At 47.0% G+C, this 20,741-nt stretch overlaps 1 protein-coding gene across 2 annotated transcripts in view; it reads left to right on the top strand.

Annotated features, from left to right (window-relative positions):
- Tdp1 (tyrosyl-DNA phosphodiesterase 1) overlaps positions 1–20,160 on the top strand; it is a 73,315-nt gene extending 53,155 nt beyond the window's left edge. For both annotated transcript variants that reach the window (XM_036206261.1, XM_036206262.1), the window contains 3 exons: positions 162–264; positions 9,632–9,740; positions 19,852–20,160. In XM_036206261.1, coding sequence (XP_036062154.1) covers positions 162–264; positions 9,632–9,740; positions 19,852–19,925 — 286 coding nt within the window. In that variant the 3' untranslated portion in view covers positions 19,926–20,160. The remainder of the gene's footprint in view (positions 1–161; positions 265–9,631; positions 9,741–19,851) is intronic.
- The last annotated feature ends 581 nt before the right edge of the window (positions 20,161–20,741 follow it).

The following is a 20,741-nucleotide window of genomic DNA, read 5'->3' on the forward strand; positions in this document are numbered from 1 at the left end:
GGGACTTAAATTTCCTTTTTCAGTACCACGGTTTTGCTCGAAACTGAATCAACGTGATTGCAGCTATGTATTTTTTGACCAATGCTCTCACAGCTGTGTCCGTCTGACCCACACTGAGATGCCACACTGAGACAGCCCCTTCTGTGTCCTTGTCTCCACAGTGCGAATCTGTCCAAGGCTGCCTGGGGAGCACTGGAGAAGAGCGGCACCCAGCTGATGATCCGCTCCTACGAGCTTGGAGTGCTTTTCCTCCCGTCGGTATTTGTGAGTCCCACTTCACCTACCCACTTGGTCACACCTATTGTGAACGGGACTTCCGTGTTCTCTCCCTCTGGTCACAGCGTTGTCTGGCAGCAGGGTGAGGTTTCTAACCCATGCTTTTAACATGGGATACCTGACTAGAGGTTGAAGGTGAAGTTAGTAACCACGTTTAAATTAACTACTGCAAAGCATGACGCGAAGACTTCTCCCGTGGGAAATGACAAGTTATCAAAGGAGTAGCCAGCCAAGCACAGGACTTTGGGGGCGGGCGCTAGGGGAGGTGAAGGATGGGGAGGCTTTAGAGTCCAGGGAGAGGTTGGAAGCCACATCACACCTGGAAAGGAATTGGGAGTAGCAAAGCTGGGGAGGAAAGCGTTCTGGGTTTAGCTGAGGACACATGTGACGGTGAGCACCCAGAAATGCACCATGCGGGAAGCAGTCTCTCAAGATGTCCAGTACATCAGGTCCTCGGCAGCTTTGAAATGGCTAACAGCTTCCATAGCCAAACGCCAGATGACGCGTCTGCTGTGCTTGGGGGGACCAGGTGGCCTAAGCCGTATGTTTCACTACACAGTGGAATCACACTTCCAGAGACTCATTTCTCTGAGCTACAGAGGCCCCAGAACCTCCCCTACCCTCCTCACACTCTGGGCACATTGATCATGGGATATAGTCAGGGCTGTCTACACAGGAAAGTGGTTAATGCCACCCTCTATTTCTTTTTTTTTTTTTTTTTTTTTTTTGCTGCTTGCTGTAGTTTTAGAATAGGTCCGTTGTGAGCTGCTCTGGCTGGACTAGGGTTAGCTCAAGGGGTACCATGAGCTTGGCTGGAGACTTCAATCAGCACATGAGCTTGCTGCAAAGCGCCCTCTTTCTTAGTACACCCAGCAGGACTCTCTTCCTCCCTTCTCCCCCTTCTCCCTGTGCTCTGGGGAGCAGCTCTTAACCTCTCTCTCCCACTTGCCAGTCTTTACCTGTCCTTCTCCACCCCAGGGGCTTTCAGGATGTAACTAACTGGCCACCCAAAGCGGCTGTCGTAAGGATTCGGCTCCTTCTGTTACCTACTGAGTAAACATCCACTTGCTGCTTACCGCTAGATTTCAATGTCACAGCCTACTTGAAGGACAAGGATGTGATGTCCCCCAAGGCCACTGTCTTCTGCCTGCTCCCTGTGATCTTTCACTTCTGTCTGAGAAATGGCAAGCTTGTCATTCTCCACTACAGTGCTCAGATATTTGCTGTGGTTATAGGGACTGGCTTCAGTCTAGGTAGTTATTGTCCGCTGGTACTGATTCAGATCGTGGAATACATTCCACGTCTTTCTTATTTGGCTTGGGTTGTTGGCGTTTATAAAATCTGCTCTCAGTTGATCCCTGACCATGGGAATGTTGACAAGACAGAAATGTCACCCATGTCCTCCAGGCCTCCCTCAATGCAGGTACTCATTCCCTGTATATTAGAGGAAGGCCATGGAGAAAAATGGGAATAATCATTTAAAATCCCCAAACTGACTTTATTAAGAACAAGGCAAGGCACCTATAGCACATTTAAGGTAAAAATAAATACTGCATTATTAATGAAGACTTTCTAGAAAACATAAAAGATGGATGCCACCCCTTCTGTAGAGCTAGGCCCCAGGCACGATGACAGTATATCTCACATGCTGACCACAGGTGAGCTTGAGATTGACCTTAGCTTTCCAAACCACGAGCAGATTTATCTGAAGCATTACAGCACTGGCCGAGAAAAGATGACTAGCAGGTCTGTAGCTATTTATACATGTTCTGTTTCTGTTGTTCTTGTTGTTTGTTTGTGTCTGGAAAGCTGGAGGATGAGAGATCAGTAGGAGGAAGAGAATAACAGGGAAAGAGAAAGGAAACACAGTTATGTGAACTTGAGGCTGCGTTAATCATGTGACTGAAAGTGCTGTACCTGTGGCCTTTCCATGTGTGGACTTCTCTAATTCCCTGTTCTGACATGTATCAAATAAAAGGCATTGGGGGGGGGGCATACTAAGAAGGTCACAGATCTCCAGCAGTTTGTTGGCTTATCTCTAGAGCCTGAGACAGTACTTAGCAGTGGCGTCTTCTATAAAACAGGTAAGGACTGGCCAGCCACAGCCCCGTCCCAGCTTCATCCTATGCAGTTAGTTATATGTGCCCTTCAGTGAGTCATAATGGCTGGGCACAGTGTTAAAGGTGGGCATTTCGAGGAATACACTCTAGAAATGTTTTGACCTTGCGTCTCAGGGAGCTCATGGTCATAGTCAGATGCCCTGTATGTGGTCAGGAGATACGGGTCCCAGGTGTGAGCTGCGGGCTGAACCATGAGGGTGTCGTGCGGCCTGAGTAGGCGGAAACTCGGGGACTATAGTGTCCGAGTTTCATTGCATTTTACAAAAATAAGGCTAATCCCACAAAAGGAGGGAGTCACAAAGGATGCCAAAGAAAGCTGTGGAGTCAAAGGAATTACTAACAGTTCAGATGTGAGGGCAGCAGGGAGGGGCCAGCCCAACTCTGGGACCTGTGTAGTCCTTCTCTCTGGCTGCTGCCACAATGGACTCCCCCTCGGGGAAGACCACTCTGTATGTCTTTCTGCTTCTTAGGCTTCTGTCTGCCTTATGTATCTGGGCTCTCCCGGTGCGTGCCCTAATAGTGGGCCTGTCTGCAGAGAAGGGAATGTAAAATCGCCCCAGAGATGGATTCCCAGAGCACCTCACCAAACAGTGAGCTGCCATGGGCCTTGTTGGTCTATGGGATGTAGTGTTTGGTTTCTTAATAGAGGAGGAGACTGTCTCAGAGATCCTGTGTGGCCTACTGTAATGGGAAGCTTCTGGAAAGGCAGCAAAAGTGCTGTGTGTGGTGTTGACTTTGAGGGAAGGCCAGCCATCACACAAGCTCATGAGTTACCAAGTTATTGTGAGCTTATGTGATGGCTCAGAAAGAGAGGTCTGCCATGGAACTGCTCAGTTCCCTCCTCAAAGCCCATTACAGGCTCGGAGCTGAACATTCAGTGGCCTAGGGCCGACCTCATCACCAGGTCCACCAGCACCTGAGGCCTCCCCTGTGCTGGGCTCTGGGGAAAGAGTGAGAGCAGGCTATGGTCCTCATTCTCGGGAATCTCAAGAGTGCATTGAGATACACAGATACAAGCTTTACAGCATATGACACGAAACGTGGTCAGGGACATTTCTAGAAATGAGTCCTGATGGGTGGGGAGCCTGGGCTCTGCTGGGGAACTTGGAAAGGCTTCTGCAGGAGTTTCTTCACTTTGGTCCTTGAGAAGCAAGTGCTCAACCCAGTTTCAGGCAGAGAAATATAACATTATAGTCAAGGAAAAATACTGTTTTCTGTGTGCTAGGACTGTGGGGTGAGGATGAGGCATAGTTTAGGAGACTGGACTCCTGGTCTAGAGTGGCAGGGCAGGACTTGCTGGGACGGACTGTGTCCCGCCTGGACAGTGGAAAGACAATCTGCGTCACAAGCCCAATTGTCTGAGCCTTTGAATCTTATAAAACATAATTTTTAAATTATAGATTATCACTTATATTATTCAGAAGGTTCTTGAGGATATGTGGCATTTGCAAATGTCATCAAAATCAGCTTGATCATTTTAAAGGACAATAGCCAGACGGTCTGATGAATTACTGTTGCTGGTCATCCCACTTCCATGCTTTGAGCATGAGAAATACCCATGGCAACTCTTTCTCTCCATATCTTTTCATCACTGGTTTTTGTCATTCCTAACTACTCAGTACTGCTTGATAATGTTACCCCTGGCCATCCCTGCAGCTGCTGATGTTTCCATCAGCCTCTGCTTCCTTCCCTGAGGCTCCTTTCTTCAGGCCACCCTCCCAAAGGCCATCTGCAAGCTTTGCTCTGTCCTGCCACCAGATGGTCTTCATGGACCACAAGCCTGCTGGTGCTGCCTCCTGAGAGGCAGACCTCCTTTCTTCCTCCAGGCTGTGACTCCTGACTGCCCAAGCCACATGGCATCACTTTTATCTATCTATTTTATTATTTTATGTGTATGAGTGTTTGCCTGAGTGCATATCTGTGCACCACGTGTTTGCCTGGTGCCATGGAGGCCAGAAGAGGTTGTCAATTACCCTAGAACTGGAATTACAGACAGTTGTAAGTTGCCATGTAGATGCTAAGAATTGAATCCAGATCCTCTGGAAGAGCAGTCAGTGCTCTTAACTGCTGAGCCTTCCCTCCAGTTCCATTGACAGCTGTAGAGTTTAGAATTGATCTAGAGCAGGTGTTCTCAACCTGTGTGTCATAACCCCTTTGTGGGGGTGGGGGGTGTTGCACAACCCTTTCACAGGGGTCATATATCAGATGTCCTGCACAACAGATACTTACATTACAATTCATAACATAGCAACATTACAGTTACGAAGCAGCAATGAAATAATTGTATGGTTGCGGGCTCACACAACATGAGGAACCGTATTAAAGGGTCACAGCATTCGGAAGGTTGAGAACCACTGTCTTCGATTCTACCACACCAATCACTCCCACTGAAACAGTGTGGAAGGAGACAGACTGGGAACATGGATAGGAGAAATGCCCAAGACCCAAGAAAAGAACTCTCCAGGGCACCGAGTTGGCAGTCTGAGGGACCTAGATCTGAGGAGCCAAAATGCCATGTGGCAAAGGGACTTGAAGTGATGCCTGAGTGGGACCCTGTTGGTCAGCTAGGCTAGACTAGCCCAGTTATTTACTCACATAAGCCTGTCCTGTAGTGAGGACCAACTAGCAGTAAATCCACAGTCACGTGAGAATTAAAAACCTGAGCCTGCAAAGGGTTTGAAAGAAGCCTGGCTGTTCCCCAGGACTCATAAAGGCTGCTGCTGGGGATGGAAGCAGTACACACCACAGTTGAAAGCAGAGGCCAGTCTAGGCTTCCAGCCAGATCACAGTGTTGATGCCAACCCCATCATGTTGCACTGATCCTCCTCTTCACCCCTGCTCTTCACAGACAGCTCTTTAGCTCCCAGAGACTCTACTCTCCAGGGCCCTGTTGCTGTGCCCACCCCGTGAGCTTTCCCCTAAGCCTGAGCTGCAGGCATCCGGGGCTGGGGGAGGACAGGCCACCACCTTTCTGTGGTTTCTTTCCTTACCAATTAGCCCACCTGATAAAGTAGGCGTCCTCCTTCTGAAATTTACCCAGGAAAACCCAGTACCTTGGGTCTCTGTGAGTTCAAGGCCAACCCTGTCTACATGAACATTCCACGTCAGCCAGTACTAACTACAAAGAGACCCTATCTTCAAAACAAAAGAACAGTGCCTCATATAGTTTTACACTCACGGTTGCTACACAAGCATGTGCTGCTAACAAAATAAGCCACATCTGCCACTTGGAGCTGAGCAGACTTCTTTCTGATTGAGTCAAGCTGCTGAGCCTAAATGATCCCGGCAATAACTAGTGCTTTCATTCTCCCAGCTTGGGGGGTGTGGGGGGGAGCCAGCAATTTGTCATGTGTGATTCATGTCCACCCTCTCACCTGGGGTTTTATAAATGCATTGTCTTAGCTGTCGTAAGTATCTATGCCTGGGAGGGGCCTTCCTCTGTTTTGTAAAATGCCAAGCAATACCACTGTGATATATAAATAATGATAATTAGAAGACAGCCTCAAATAATTTGACATGCAGATTGAAGGGAAAAGTGGTACTTTTTTTTTTTAATACCCTAGAATTTGGATCAGCAATGGCATTCAAGAAAAAAGCATATTGGTCCTTGTCAGACATGGATGGTTCAAAGATTCTGATGTCTGAGGTCAGACATCAGAAGAGGGAAACCAGGCTTGGAGCATGTAGGGCATCAAAACTGGGTTAAGGCCACAAAGACTCTCCCATGGCTGCATGGCTGTCGAAGATGATGATGAGTCTAGGAGCTAAAGACTCTCACAGCTGCAAGGTTTTCCATTTTTCTGGTTCTCAGTGGCAAATATGAGGTCGAGGATTTGCTTAGTAGGAAGATCATAGGACCACAAATCCCAAAGATGGGGCTGTGGACAGCTATGCAAGCCAGTCACTGTCACAGAGCACATCCTGGGTATCACAGACTCGCTCGTTCCTATGCCCTGTATCATTCTAATGCAGTGCTGATACTGTGTCTCCCATTGCCATGTCCACTTCCTGTTTCTGTTGGGAGAACTCATGGTCACCTGGCTGAGCAATCTCCAGTCCAGTCCATTACCCAAGCTCTTCCAGCTACCCCACCAATGAGATGCCTCCTTCCAAACTTCTGCAGCTCCTCAGTGTCAGTTGATGAAAAAGTCCGACTCTAACTGGACCTTTGGGGTGTGAGCGATGGTCAGTCAACTCAAACAAGTGTAAGCAACAAGGCAGGCAGAGAAGGTGAGTTCTTTGCTTCAAGGCAGGGCTTGAAGTCAAGAGCTCAAGCCATCTCTTAACTGTTCCAACATCTCCAGTTGATGGACATGAGGGCTCCCAGCCCCAAGACATCTCCATCTCCACCAACACCTCCAGGTTGACTCATGCCTGTGTCACTAGTAACAAGATAACATACCTGGCTTAACAGGTACAAAGCACAGATGTCCACATCTTTCCTCATGTACACATACACACACACACACACACACACACACACACACACACACACACACACAGCACTCTAAACTGTGCCTCCTCTAAGCTTTCCCAACCTGCCCTTGAATGTATTGCTCTCTCCCCTGCTATTCTTCCCTGCCATTGTTGTTTATCAAAACTACACCAAGTTTTCAAAACCCATCTGAAATACTATTTTCTACAGAGCCTCTCCTTAGCCTGCCACTGAAGTGAGTCATTCTCCCTTTTTTGTGTGGTGTTTCTGCAGAGCCCATGCACACACTGCCTTTCACTCTCAGTCAGCATCTTTACCACTGCTCTAACCACATACCTGCCTGCAGGCCCTTAGGGTTTTGTTTTCCTGCACTAGGGCACTGCATGTTAGGAAAGTTCTCTACCACTGAGCTATATCTCCAGTCCTCTTCTCTGCTTCGTAACGTGCATAAGATACTTTCCCAGGTATTATTAGCACAGCAAGCCGGGCAGGCACTTTAAACTCTTATGCCTGCAGCTCAGCATTTCCTGCACACCCACCATGCAACAGGACTTGTCCTGGGGACTGAAAGTGGAAACCTTGCACAGCTTGGTTGGTTGTCAGCCTGACACAAGCTAGCGTCATCTAGGAAGAGGGAACCTCAGCTGAGAAAATGCCTCCACCTGTTTGGCCTGAAGGCAAGTCTGTGGGGCATTTTCTTGATCAATGACTGATGAGGTAGAGCCCAGCCCACTGTGGGTGGTACAACCCCTAGGCAGGTGGTCCTGGGGTGTATAAGAAAACAGGCTTAGGAGCCAAGGGAAACAAGCCAGTGAGCAGCATTCACTCATGGTGTCTACTTGAGTTCCTGCCCTGAATTCCTGCCCTGACTCACCTCATGATAAACTGTAGCTATTAGATGAAATATACCCTTTCTTCTCCAAGTTTCCTGGTCATGGTCTTTACAGAAAATAGAAACCAAACTAGGTCAAACACTAATATGAAGAATGGCCACCTCCTTTGACAAATGAAGAAATTGAGACTTAATAAATAAGAAATTGAGACTTAATGATCGTCTTTCTTAGTTCCCAGAACATGGCAGGCCTTAGCCACTCTGGGCCTCTGTAGATGCTGTTCCCCCACCTGCAATGTCGTTCTTGCCACACTTACCTGCAAACCTGATTCATCTTTCAGTGAGATGACAGTATCACCCACTGCGGGGAGGCATTCACTGGCCATCGCCACTAAGTCTAAAGCAGGCCACTGTTCTTCCTATTGTACCCCACGACTGTTCCTCACAGCACTTACCACAAGCTGCAGTCATTTGTTAGACTCCTCTATAAATGTATTTGTTTAGCACCTCTCCCCCACACTGTGCATTTCGTAAGGACAGGAATGATGCTGTCTCTGTTGATTCATGTATACCCAGAGCTTGGTACATCCAGAAGGGAAGCTTGTTAGTCTGTCAACCTCAAGTCCATAGATGTATGTCAACAGGGACTCCAAGTCAGACTCACATCAGACAGAAAGGACCTAGACAGCCTCCGAACCAAAAGGTCCCAAGTTCCCCAAGGACAAAGGACTACCGGCTTATATAGGATCATGGGACCTTGGACTACCCCACAGAGGAAGGGAGCCTCCAAGGAAAGGGTAAAGGACAGACCGTGCAGTAGAGCTTAATGTGTGTTCGTTCACATGTGTTCTGGAACACGTGTCCCATGTTCTGATGGATACAGTCCTAGCTCTCCGTTCAGGGAGGCTGGGCCGATGATGTCACCGTTTCATAACTGTGCTGCTGTTTGCTGTGCTGCATATGCTCATTATTCCGGTCCACCTGGAGGGGGTTGTGGTCAGCACCTTCCCTTTCAGTGCCCTGTTGTGCAGATAAGCCCACTGAAGGGGTAAGGAAGCAGAAATACAAGGTTGCAAGTAACCAGCCCAGTTACATGCACTCTTGGGAGCTCTGCCATAGCTTCAGCTTGAGAAATATTTCGAATGAATGAATGCTTCTATCAGTCATTCACGTGGCTTAGTGAATGCCAGGACAAAGGCTAGAACTCAAGAGTGTCAGAAGCCAGTGTGAGACTGCCATGCCTTCCCACACAGTGTCTGTGACTACCCCCACCCCTGCTGGGTACTGAGAGTGTGCTCTTACTCATTCGCCAGCTTCTAGGGCATTAGCACGGCTTGCTGTGATTTAGAATGTGGATGTGTTCGGGTCGGTGGACAGTAGAGTAAGGGACAGGGGAACAGACTAAAAAGCGGGCGGGGTGCCTGGATGATCCAGATCCCCTGAGAGGCGGCTGTAATGTGGTACACGCCCGCACTGCACAGGCCTGTGAGAAAGAAAAGGCGGTGTGCCCAGCAGCCTGGAAGGAGATGTTCCCCTCCACCTTGATCCAGAGCGGAGATTAACTCTGTTCTAGAGTTCTCAGAATGCACCTTCCATTTTGGTAGGGCAAGTATTCTGGGACATTTTCATCCAGGGAGTCCTGCAAACCCCCTGCCAACTGCGTGTGGTACTTGGTAGAAACCAGCTCGCACCCAGCACAGTTCCTGCTGTTTCAATCTGTGTGTGTGCCTTGTTAAACTCACAGGCTTTAACTTCATTCTCACATACAGCCCCTCTTAGTTTTACAGAAGAAAATAATTTGGGGGAAGGGGTTATAGAGCGTCCTTGACTGGCCAGTGTTGAAATCAGCTCTGAAATCATGTAATATTCTTCCGGGTATCATAAAGGTAAATTACTTCTTAGGATCTTCTGGCTGTTTTAGAAAACAAGATTCAGTCATAGCCCCCCTCTCTCTCTGTGTGTCTGCAGGGCCTGGACACCTTCAAAGTAAAGCAGAAATTCTTCTCCAGCAGCTGTGAGCCAGCGGCCTCCTTTCCAGTGCCGTATGACCTGCCCCCAGAGCTCTACGGGAATAAAGGTAAGATGCAGATGAAGGGAGCCACAGGCCAGTGTGCCATACTGAAGTAAGCGACCCGGGAGGTACCCCTGGTCTCCAGGTAAGCCTGGCTCCTGAGAACCGGTGGAAGCTCAGACTTGCAGAGGGTCTGGCTTCCCTCTCCAGGGACATGTGGTTCCCAAGCCACTCGCTCCTAGAACTGATGTGCACTCAGTTATCAGGAATCATAAAGAGCTTTGCTTTATGTGAGCTGTGTGTGTGTGTGTGTGTGTGTGTGTGTGTGTGTGTGTGTGTGTGTGTTATAATGGAAACAATACTGGAAAATGTTTAAATGTGTTGATTTATTAGTTTTAAAATAATATACCACTGTGTTATGTTTTGTGGCCAGTTCCAAAACTAAAGGACAAAATTGGGGGCAGGGAGTGGGTATCATTTCATGTTTTCAAAAGCATCTTTATTGTGCAGCTTAAGAGCTGACTGCTGAACCCGCTCAGCTGCTTCATTCAGTCTGTCATGATGTCACTGCATACATAGCCTCTACACACTCACATAAAAGTGAGGTACATGATGGCATTGTGTCACTATGAAATAAATTTGATTCACCAACACACCCCCAGGAGAGGTCACCAGGCCACACTTTGAAACCTGCTGCACTGGACTCTAACTTTCCTAGAGACCAAGTATACTTCCCAGTAGAAAATCCATAGGATTGTCTACAGCAGTGGTTCTCAACCTGTGGGTCATGCCCCCCCTGGGGGGAGTTTCGATAGCAGATATCCTGCATGTCAGATATCTACATTGTGATTCATAAGAGAGTCAAAATTACAGTTATTAAGTAGCAATGAAATAATTTTATGGTTGGGGGGGTTACTACAACATGAGAAACTAAAAGGGTCACAGCATTAGGTTGAGAACCACTGGTCTACAGGATAAGACATCCTCCTCTGGGCCAGGACCCAAGGTGATCATCTTCACAGGCTGCTGGGCAGCTTTTATCACCCAAAGAATGTCAGTCTTTGAGGTGGGTTCAGGGTCATAAAGATGTAAAATTAGGAAACACTTCTAACTTCAAGTGTCAAGTGCTTACTAGCCAATTGTCGCTGACAGTCTCTGGAAATAGATGTCTCTGTGTGTGGCCAGTTTAGAATATGCAAATGTGCTAAATCTGGACACAGAATGCTTTCTGATGGGAAGGTTTTAAATGACATCACTCCATCCAAAGTCCAAAGTCTTCAGTTCCTCGGTGGAGTCAGTGTGTCTTCCCACAGCTGTGCCAATTGGGTTCTCTACCCTTGATCACCCTTTGGGACTTTCTTGGTGAACGAACCAAACCCCCCCCATCAAGATTATGTTGATATAGGGGGACAAAGACCTGTGCCCTACTGCCAGCATGCCGTCCCGCAGCCCGCAGGTGACATTGCCTCTCTCTGGCTGTTTACAGAGTTACGGGGATGGCGCTTCTGTTGAGCTTTCAGAGCTTGTATGTCATAGATATTCATTCTAGCAGCAAGGTCACATAGATTTTAACCAGAATTTCACAGAATGTAACCACCTTAGCCTCCACCCAAATAAAATTTTAAAAAGGAGGCCATGACTCAGAATAACTTCTTTATGTGCCATCTGTCCAGCTACTAAGTGGCCTCGGGCAGTTGATTTTCAGGCCTGTGTGTCTGGGATAACCAGTGCTTCCTACAGAGCTGTTGAGAAGACTGAGGTGAAATCTGTCACGTGCTTAGCACCCACCCCCCACCCCGTCCTTACTGAACAGTGGCTTTTGAGTCTGTAGTTTTCATAACTCAGTCCCTTCACCTCTGGCTTTGTGCTACATCTCTGTTTCCTTTCTTTCTCTATTCTCCATGTTCATTCTAAGTCAGGTTCTACAGAAGAATGACCCTTGATGGTTGCTTTGGGTCTTGCCCCCTAGGGTCTGACTGAGCCTAACTGTGGCTAGATTCCAGCCCCATCTGGCAGTCCTTGTGTAGCATGAATCTTAAAGAGTCTTATTAATAAAAACAAACCTGGAGCCAGGTATTGGGGTGAAGGCTGGAAGATCAGAGAAGCAGAACAAGCCACAGCTACCTCACCTCACCAGTTCCTCAGCTGATCCTGTTTCCTCAGACTGGAAGCCTCTGAGTCCTCATCCAAATGGGTCTCAGCTGAACTGCGCTGCTCAAAGCCTAAAAGCTTAACCAGCCAAAAGCTTCTAGTTTCTGGTCTTCACGCCTTATATACCTTTCTGCTTTCTGCCATCACTCCCTGGGATTAAAGGCGTGAGTCACCATGCTTGCCTGTATCCTTGAACAGATGGATTTCTGCCTCTGGAATGCTAGGATTAAAGGCATGTGCTACCACTGCCTATCCTCTATGTTTAATATTGTGGCTGTTCTCTCTCTGACCCCAGATAAGTTTGTTAGGGTGCACAATATTTCGGGGAACACAATACCACCACATCCTTGTCTCCAGAGCAGTAGGAAAACAAGAATGGGAGAGATCACAGAGACAGAAAATGTCCCAAAGTCCCTTCCCTTCTAGTAGGAACAACTCCCAATAACTCCAAAGTTTACCAGTGGGTAGGCATTATGCTAGACTGTAGAAAAATCTTTTATTGGACCAGGGAGCAAAATGCTTTATACAGTATTTTGTTGAATTTTTTGTTTCTTAAGCATTTTATTTGAAAGACACATATAAAAGAAATTGGAACATTGTATTTTATTGGTATTATTTTATCTTCTGCATTCCTTCAGCAGAGTGTAGAATAATGCCAGGAATTCAGATATTACCTTTCACATACAGCCAATGTTCTGCAAAGCTCTGTGACCCATACAGAGGTGTTACTAAGGCAAAGGAAAATGAGTTGTTAAGACCATTTCAAAAGCACTTCATGTTTAAAAGTGAATTTTGAACTATGGCAACACACAGAATGTCTTATTCCCTATTTAAAAAAAAAAAAAAATCAGAGGTCCACACAAAAAAGCTTAGCACAGGAGTATCCCACTGTGAAAGCTCATCCGGATACTATATTGGAACAAAGAAAATGATCAGAGAAAGTGACAAAAATTAACACTCAGGTCCTGGGATGCCAGGCTTTCGGCAGTGGTTGGCAGTTCTCTACAGTCACATAGTATTGAGGGCCTACTGTGTGCAAGCACAGTACTTTAACTCTATGGGTAAGACAAACAGATATGTGTTCTCACCCTCATCAAGTTTGGGTTACCTTTGAAAAGTGTGCTTAGACAAATCCATTTTAATAATAGGAATGATGTTGATAAAATTATTCCCTCCTTCCCATGCAAGGGTTAGAACCCAGGGCCGGCATATGTGGGGCGTGCACTCTGTCACTGAGCCACACAGCCAGCTCTGTAGGTTTTTAAATCTTCATACAAATGAGTATTTTGGGTTGAACTTATTCTCCTGTACCTTCCCCTTTCTCACTCCCTACTCCCATTAGACCCTTTCATGTCCCTAGACAGCTTCATTTCTCCCTGGCATGTATACATGAATGGTTTTATATGAATATATAAAAATCTAGGAACCAAATGAAAGACAGTATGGTTGTCTTTCTGAGACTGGCTTGATTCTCTTGATATAATTTCCTTTTCCTGCAGTCAGCATAACCTTACCCTTGTTTGTGGCTGGAATGTTGTCTAGTCTGTATGTGTAATGTTCTCTGTCCCATCATCCCTCTGTGCTCAGACATCAGGTTGGGTCTGTGACGGAGCCTCTGTGAACAGTGCTGCAGTGTCGTGGTGTACAAGTGTCTCTGTGATGGGAGACCACCCAGGAGTGGTGTGGCTGGGTCATACGGTAGATCTGCTTTTAGGTTTTTGAGACACTTCTGTACAGTGCATAGTATGTGGGCTAGTTCATTCCCACCAGCAGTGTAGACTGCCAGGTGCTGGCAAGGACATGTGTAAAAGGGAACTCATAGTCTCTTTGGGAACAAAATCATCAGCCTCTTAAGACATGGTACTTCCATGTGTCCGATTGATGACCTCAAGTTTGAAGAGAATGCAAAACAGGCCACCATACCGTCTGTGCTGTGCACATCCTTTTAAAAAAGCAGATGCTCTCTGTATCATTCATTGAAGAGCAAAGTATGAGAAGTTAGCGAACAGCCTGTCTTCTGTTGACCTAGTAAGTGCTGAAAGCCAGAGATGGGGCTCAGTGTTAGAGTGTGTGAGACCCTGGGGCTGGATCCTCAGCACTGGAAGAACAAAGAAAAGAAAGAAGAAGGATAAGCATAGTGGTAAGAGGAAGCACATATTGCGTTTAAGATGTAGGTGAGCATGCGGAGCTTCAAAGACATGCATTACAGTCTAACTAGCTTTTGCTTTAGAATTTCCTATATGAGGACACTGTATTTACATCATTTCCACCCCTCTATCATCCCTTCCAACACTTCCCATGCCCCCCAAACCCCTCTAAATTCATGACTTCTGTAATTATTAGACACACTCACTCACTCACACACACTCACACACACACACACACACACACACACTCGCTCACTACTGAGTCTAGTTAGTGTTGTCTGGATGTACGTGACATTTAAGGATAACCACTTAGGATTAAGAAATCTGTCAGGGGGCTCATCCCTAGAGAAAACTGACTCCCCTCCCTCATCAACCATCTCTGTTATTTAGAGGTCTCTTGGACCCCCTGACCAGCAACTCAATGGTTGGTGTCCCTTGCCTGGCACTGGGGTTTTTGTTAGATAGCCTAGTGGCTCCTACAGGAGCATTATCACCCTGTGTCAGGTAACTCCACTTACCTGTCTGTCTGTGTGCTTTATAGATAAACTGTGTGTTAGTCACACATGTACACACATGTATGTAATTTTAAGTAAGCTTATAAACTAATATATCTCCCTGAGGCTTTGTCAAGCACACTTATATTGTCATCCCTCCCCCATCCCTCCCCCCTCCCTCCCCCCTGGGTTGCCCTCCATTTTTACCCTTTCCCTTCACACACCTGTGCTCTACTATCTCTCTCTATTTAAAAAAAAGTCCACAGGGCTCTCCATACATATATTTTTCTTTCAAGTTTTTGACATCACTGTAGATGCACAGAAAAGCACAAGAAAGTAGAGTACAAGGTTCCTCCACGCCGCCCCCCAGAGTTAAGTCGGTATCTTGTTCCGTTTGCACCCTTTCTCACGCAGTTTCTGGTCTGGTTTGAAATCTGAAGACGTAATATTTTCCCCTAAATATTCCAGTGTATAGTTCCTAAAAGTAAGAGCCTCTTCTTCCATAAGCACAGTGTCATTATCAGGATTGGCATTTCAGATGGAGTCTCTGCTTTTCCAGTGCGGAATGCATTCACACTTCCGAAAACACAGGTCATATGCTGCCTTCATTTATCCTGCTCTTGGTCTCCACTAACAGGGACAGGTCCACAGTTGTGTTTTGTGGCATTTCCACTTTGCAGAGCACAGGCTCGTTACTTTGTAAACCACTTGAAGCATCCGATGCTGGGTTTGCCCACTGTTTCTTCTTCATAAGGTCCAAACTATAGCACTTTTGCTAGGAGAACTACCACAGAATACTGTGTTCATCTTGGTGCCTCACATCAGGAGGTATGTGATACTGACAAGTCCTTTTACAACTGTTGTTAACTTTAGGTGATCAAATTGGTGTCTACCAAGTTATATGTAATCCCTCATAGGCATGGTACATGTGTCTATATTAATTTAAGTAGCTGTGACAAGGCTTATAAGCTACAGGTATAAATACTCATTAGAGGAGGTCTTGACAGCCTACTTGGCACTTGAGATACCAAGTTCAGATTCACCACATACATAGACATATAATCCTCTAAGCCATTTCAGAACCATTGCTCCTCAGTGGTATAGCCTTCGGTGATGAACTTAAAATAGTTCCTTACATTCAGCTAATAGTAGAATAAGCTCAGTCTAGACTTGCCATAAGACTGTTACCCTATAAAACTCTAAACTTTTCTGAGGGAGATGCAAAGTTGATCAGTTGTCCTTTCCAACTACATCTTAAAAAAGAAAAGGCATCGGGTGGTGGTGGCGCACACCTTTAATCCCAACACTCAGGAGACAGAGCTAAGCGGATCTCTGTGAGTTCACGGCCAGCCTGGTCTACAGAGCGAGATCCAGGACAGGCACCAAAACTACACAGAGAAACCCTGTCTCGAAAAACAAAATAAAAACAAAAACAAAAAAGAAAGAAAAGGGAAGAAAGGGGCGATGTGGTTACTTACAATTGATACGCTTTATTTTTAAGACCTATTTTTCCAAAATGAAAATCTTGAGAAATAAGAGGTGTTTTGTTTTGCTTTGTTTTAATGACGCATCTAGAAACATTTTTTAGAATGTTTATTTAGTTTTTTTTTAAGTCTCTATGTAGACCAGGCTGGCCTGGAACTCACCGACATCCACCTGCCTCTGGGATTAAAGGCTCGTGCCATGGTGCCCAGCTTTCTAGGATTTTGGTCTCCTTTACTGAAGTCAGCATTTGTTTGATAGCATGAGCAGAAGGCCCAGCTTCTAAGAGGGAAATTGCTGTTGAAATAACCTTGGCATTGATCAAGTCCCTTGAAATAAACAGCCAACTGACTTGTTCTCCCTCCCAGCAGACACTGCTCTGCTCTGTAGACGCCCCCAGCTCAGTGGTCCCTCAGCACGAGGCAGTGAGGAGGTCCCAGTTAACAATGCTGCTGCCCTTAGAGGCAATTGCATTTCTGCTAAGTCTGCTAAAGCCGAGGGCCACAGTTTAGGATTCTCCTTGCATTTCAACTTGGGTTGTCTTTATTTACCCTTTGATTTCTAGGTTGGCTCAAATAAAATGTCACTGGAACTCCTGGCTCATTAGCTCATCTTTTCCCACGCCCACTCCCTACCCCCCAACCCCAACACAACCCAGGCTACTTCTGGCTGGGGAACTCTGACCTAGGAAAGAGTTCAGAGTGAGTCCTTAAGTCTCCCTGCATGGTGGAGAATGGGAAGTACACATGTAAGTAGCAGTTTAAGGCCCTTAGCCCTGGACCATTCCAGAAAGGGTTGAAGAAAAGGGCCAGTCACCTGGCGGACAGAGGGATTGTGTGGCTTACTTGGATTTGTCTGGTTGTTGTAAACTCTGAGAGCTTACACCGCACACAGGATGCTGATAATCCTCATCCCTGAGAGCTGAAGATCGTGGTGATCACAGCAGCAGGCAGCACTCCTTAAATATCGCTAATGTAGCAGGATCTATGCAAGCTTGTGGCCCACATTAATTCATTGTCTTTTCATAATCCCTAACAGCACTACTGTAGTACACCCCCATTTTCTAAATAAGGACTCCAGGACACTTAGCTTGGTCAAGGTTGCACAGGCACACTGGCTCCCCATGCCAAGTCCCCTTTCACATGAACACAGACCCCCTTTCCAGAGTTAAGCTTGGAGTTAGAGAGGTCCCTAACCAGCCAGAGGGAGGTGAGTAGAAACACAAAGGTAGTGAAGCTGCAGGCTCTCTTCCCCAGCCTTCCACCGGGGCTAAACCTCAGCATACTTCCTGTTCCTCACCTCCAGACTGCCTTCTTGGTCACCTTCCTGGCCTCTCCTCTAATGACAAGCAGTCCTGTGTCCCTGCATGAAGACCTGGTCGTGTCCTTTTGCTGTTTCCATTATATTCCGGGGCAGGGGGAGTGTACCCCATTTCCTTCAGCCTTGGATCCCAAACTCCAACTGGCTTGAGGTCAGCTTTGGAATTTGATCCAGGTGCACATTGCTGGTCCCCAGCACAGACCCTCCAAGTGAGCTTTCTGGGCTGGGGCCTGGAAAGATCTTACTCTAACCGGCTGTCCAGGGAGGCCCTTACCAACCAGGCTAGGGAACCAACCAGACAAGGTGATAACTGCATTTGGCCACCTGCTTTACTCTCTCCCACTTGGGACTGTAAGTTCCCTTGATGAGGCTCGAACATCTGGCTCACCTCCTTTCTATCTATGGCATCCAGCAAAGTCCCTGGCATCTAGCCAGCACTTAAAAACTATTCCGAATGCATGTGTGAGTAGATTACTGGACACACTCTCTTTTGAGAGGTTTTAGAGGATTTAAGAGGATTGTTTAAAACAGGTTTCCTCCAGGCCAGTGAGTATTAATGTGGATTTCCAGGAGTCATGGGTACAAAGATACAGTAGTGTCATGGCTACCCTCTTCTCCCTGTAGCTGGATTTTAACTGTCTCTCCAGGTGGTGGCAGACCTGTCACCCAGCATAGGAAATGATCCACCCAAAGATGCTGGCATTCTGCTCATTTATAAAGCTGCAAGGGATCTGCCAGCAGGGAGCTTCCCAGGTCCTGGCCTGGTCGCCATCGCCTGCTCCTGAGGGAGACAGTAAATGCAGCGCTGGTCTTGAAGTTACTGGCTGCTTAGCAAGTGGGTATCATGCCAGGCATCACTGTGAAGTACTCATGGAGAGAATCAAGGTGGCCTCTGGGGAATGAAGCAGGGCCAGCGTCACCCCACAGAGCGAGATGTAGAAAAGATGTGTATGTAATGGATCCGGGCACAGAAGGTGCTGTTTCCAGTGGGAGAGAACAGGCACAGATAGAGAGTGGGAAGTCAGGTCCAAGGCCGCCAGCCCGCCCCTGCTCCCCCCCCCCCGGGGGGGGGGGTATGCCACACTCCAACAAGCTTAGTGAGTTAACAAAAGAGGGTTTGGTTCCAGGCTTTCAAGGCCAGAGACAACAAGGATGTTGGATAATTTGTTGCCAGTCTTCAGAACTCCTTCAGATCCTTCAGTGTGTGGCTGTTGGAGTGGTTGCTCGAGATTGCTCAGCAAGGACAGGCTGTCCTCTGAGCCGCCATCACTTCTGCTGAGAGGGGAAAGGTTCCCCAAGTCAAGTTTGCAGCTCTGGGTCATGGCCTGGCAGTCCACGATGGTGCAAATCTGTTTGCAGTAAGCACTGTGGCCCCAAAAGCCCCTCAGTCTGTAATACCAAGACTTCCTTTTAACCTGTGATGCGTCTATACCCTACCCATCTCATGGTTCTTTTGAAATGGTTTGATTCTAGCCATAGCATTGTGTTTGGAGTGGTTGGTTAAAGTTCTCAGTTTTAGTTTAGAACATCAATGAGACTGGGTTATTAGTGGTTAAAGCACTGCTCACACGAGTATGAGGACTGGAGTTTGAATCCCCAGAACCCGCATAACTATCAGGCGGACATGGAGGCCCACTTGTAATTCCAGTGTTCAGAAGTGGTGGGATTGCCACAGTAATCAATCAGACTAGCTGTGGGTTCAATTGAGAGAGAAAACTGGAAGACTTCTAATGTCAACCTGTGTGTGTGTGTGTGTGTGTGTGTGTGTGTGTGTGTGTGTGTGTGAAGGGAGGAGCTCCATTTAGTGAACATCCTCATTGTGCTAGGCAACTTCTCAGGCACTGTTGCCAGAGTGCAGACCCAGGCCTGTGGCTTCTGTGACATTGGTCTTCAGCCATTTATAGAGATCTCATCTTGTCAATCATTACCCTTTAATCTAACAATATAACAGAAGCATTCCATGCGTGTGACCCAAGGCTTGTTGGTTAAATGTGACCAGCTGAGAAGCAAAGGGCTGGAGAGATGGTTCAGTGGCTGAAGTGTGTGCTGTGCAATTCTGAGGACCTAAGTTCAGATCCCAGCAACCACACAATGACCATAGCAGCATGGACCTGTAACCCCAGTGTGAGTGGCAGGATCCCTGGGTGTTGCTGGCTAGTCTGCCTCCCCCAGTAGTGAGCTAAATTCATTAAGATCTTGTCTCAGAATCTTTGTCTCAGAAAATTAGATGAGAAGTAATAATGAAGATGCCCAACGTTAACCCCTGGCCTCTGCACACCATGTGTACAAGAAGCGGGGTGGGGGGTGGGGGGTGCTGCTATCTGTTAGGTCTTTGTTATGTGCCAGGTGCTCTGTCATATATGCTGCATGGCTTCATCTAGCTGGTCTGTCCCCATGCTCATCCAACCTTCGGTTCTAACATGAACCTTTACAAAAACTATTGTCTGCAGACAGTATCACCAGGGGCTAATTCATAAAATAGTCTCCACACCTTGGAGATCTGAGCACCAAATGCTTTGATCCCAGTAGGTGTGTTCTGTGATACCATCCCAATAAATGTGATATGATGTGCTTTCTCCCCAGATCGGCCGTGGATCTGGAACATTCCTTATGTCAAAGCACCTGATACACATGGGAACATGTGGGTGCCTTCCTGAGACAAAGTACTGTGAAGGTTGAGTGTAAGATGTTGAATGTTCCTGTTCGTACTGGTGGTCCACCTCCCTTAAAATCTTCTTATCTGCACCCATACAAAACTCTTTGCAAAAGCCAGTCTTGGTTATGTGTCTGATGGTCATTGTCAACATCCTCACTAAGAAAGAGAAGTGTTATTTTCTTAATTCACTTTTATATGTTCTTGAAATCAAGCTATTAAACTTCATACTGTTTAAAGAGGTGTATGTGTCTAGAACGAAATTGCCAATCCCCAGCAAGCATGCGAAAAACCAGGCATGGTGGGCGATGCACTTGTGACCCCAGTGTGGGTGATGGGATCCCTGAGTTTCACTGGCTAGACAGCCTGAAATGGTGAGCTCGAGGCTCAGTGATGGTGCCAGCTTTCCAAATCAGCTTGACGTTGTGTTGGGTGTTTCCACTGCCCATGTCCAGAGATGCTCTTCCTTCGCCTGCTCAGGGAAGGAACAGGGGTCATTTGTTCTCTCCAGCCTGACAATTTTCAACCTTCCTGAGAACCAGGAACCAGCCTGCTATGGAAGGAAAGCAGGGAAACCACACTGTCAGTAGAAGCCAGCATAGTGGTGGTACTGGCCCTACGCCAAGATACCTGAGTCCCTGTGCATGGGTCCTCCGGCTGCAAGACAAAAGCCATGATAGTACTACCAAAGGGAGTTCACACCGGCACCTGGAAGGCAAATGTGGTGCTTGGGGCCACACAGGCAAGCATGCACAGGCTGAGAAAGGTGTGAGGCTACTTACTCTGGCCGTGCCTGAAGCTAATCATTATAGTGATCCTC

This window comes from Onychomys torridus, chromosome 14 (assembly GCF_903995425.1).
Source record: "Onychomys torridus chromosome 14, mOncTor1.1, whole genome shotgun sequence".
Taxonomy (NCBI): Eukaryota; Metazoa; Chordata; class Mammalia; order Rodentia; family Cricetidae; genus Onychomys; species Onychomys torridus.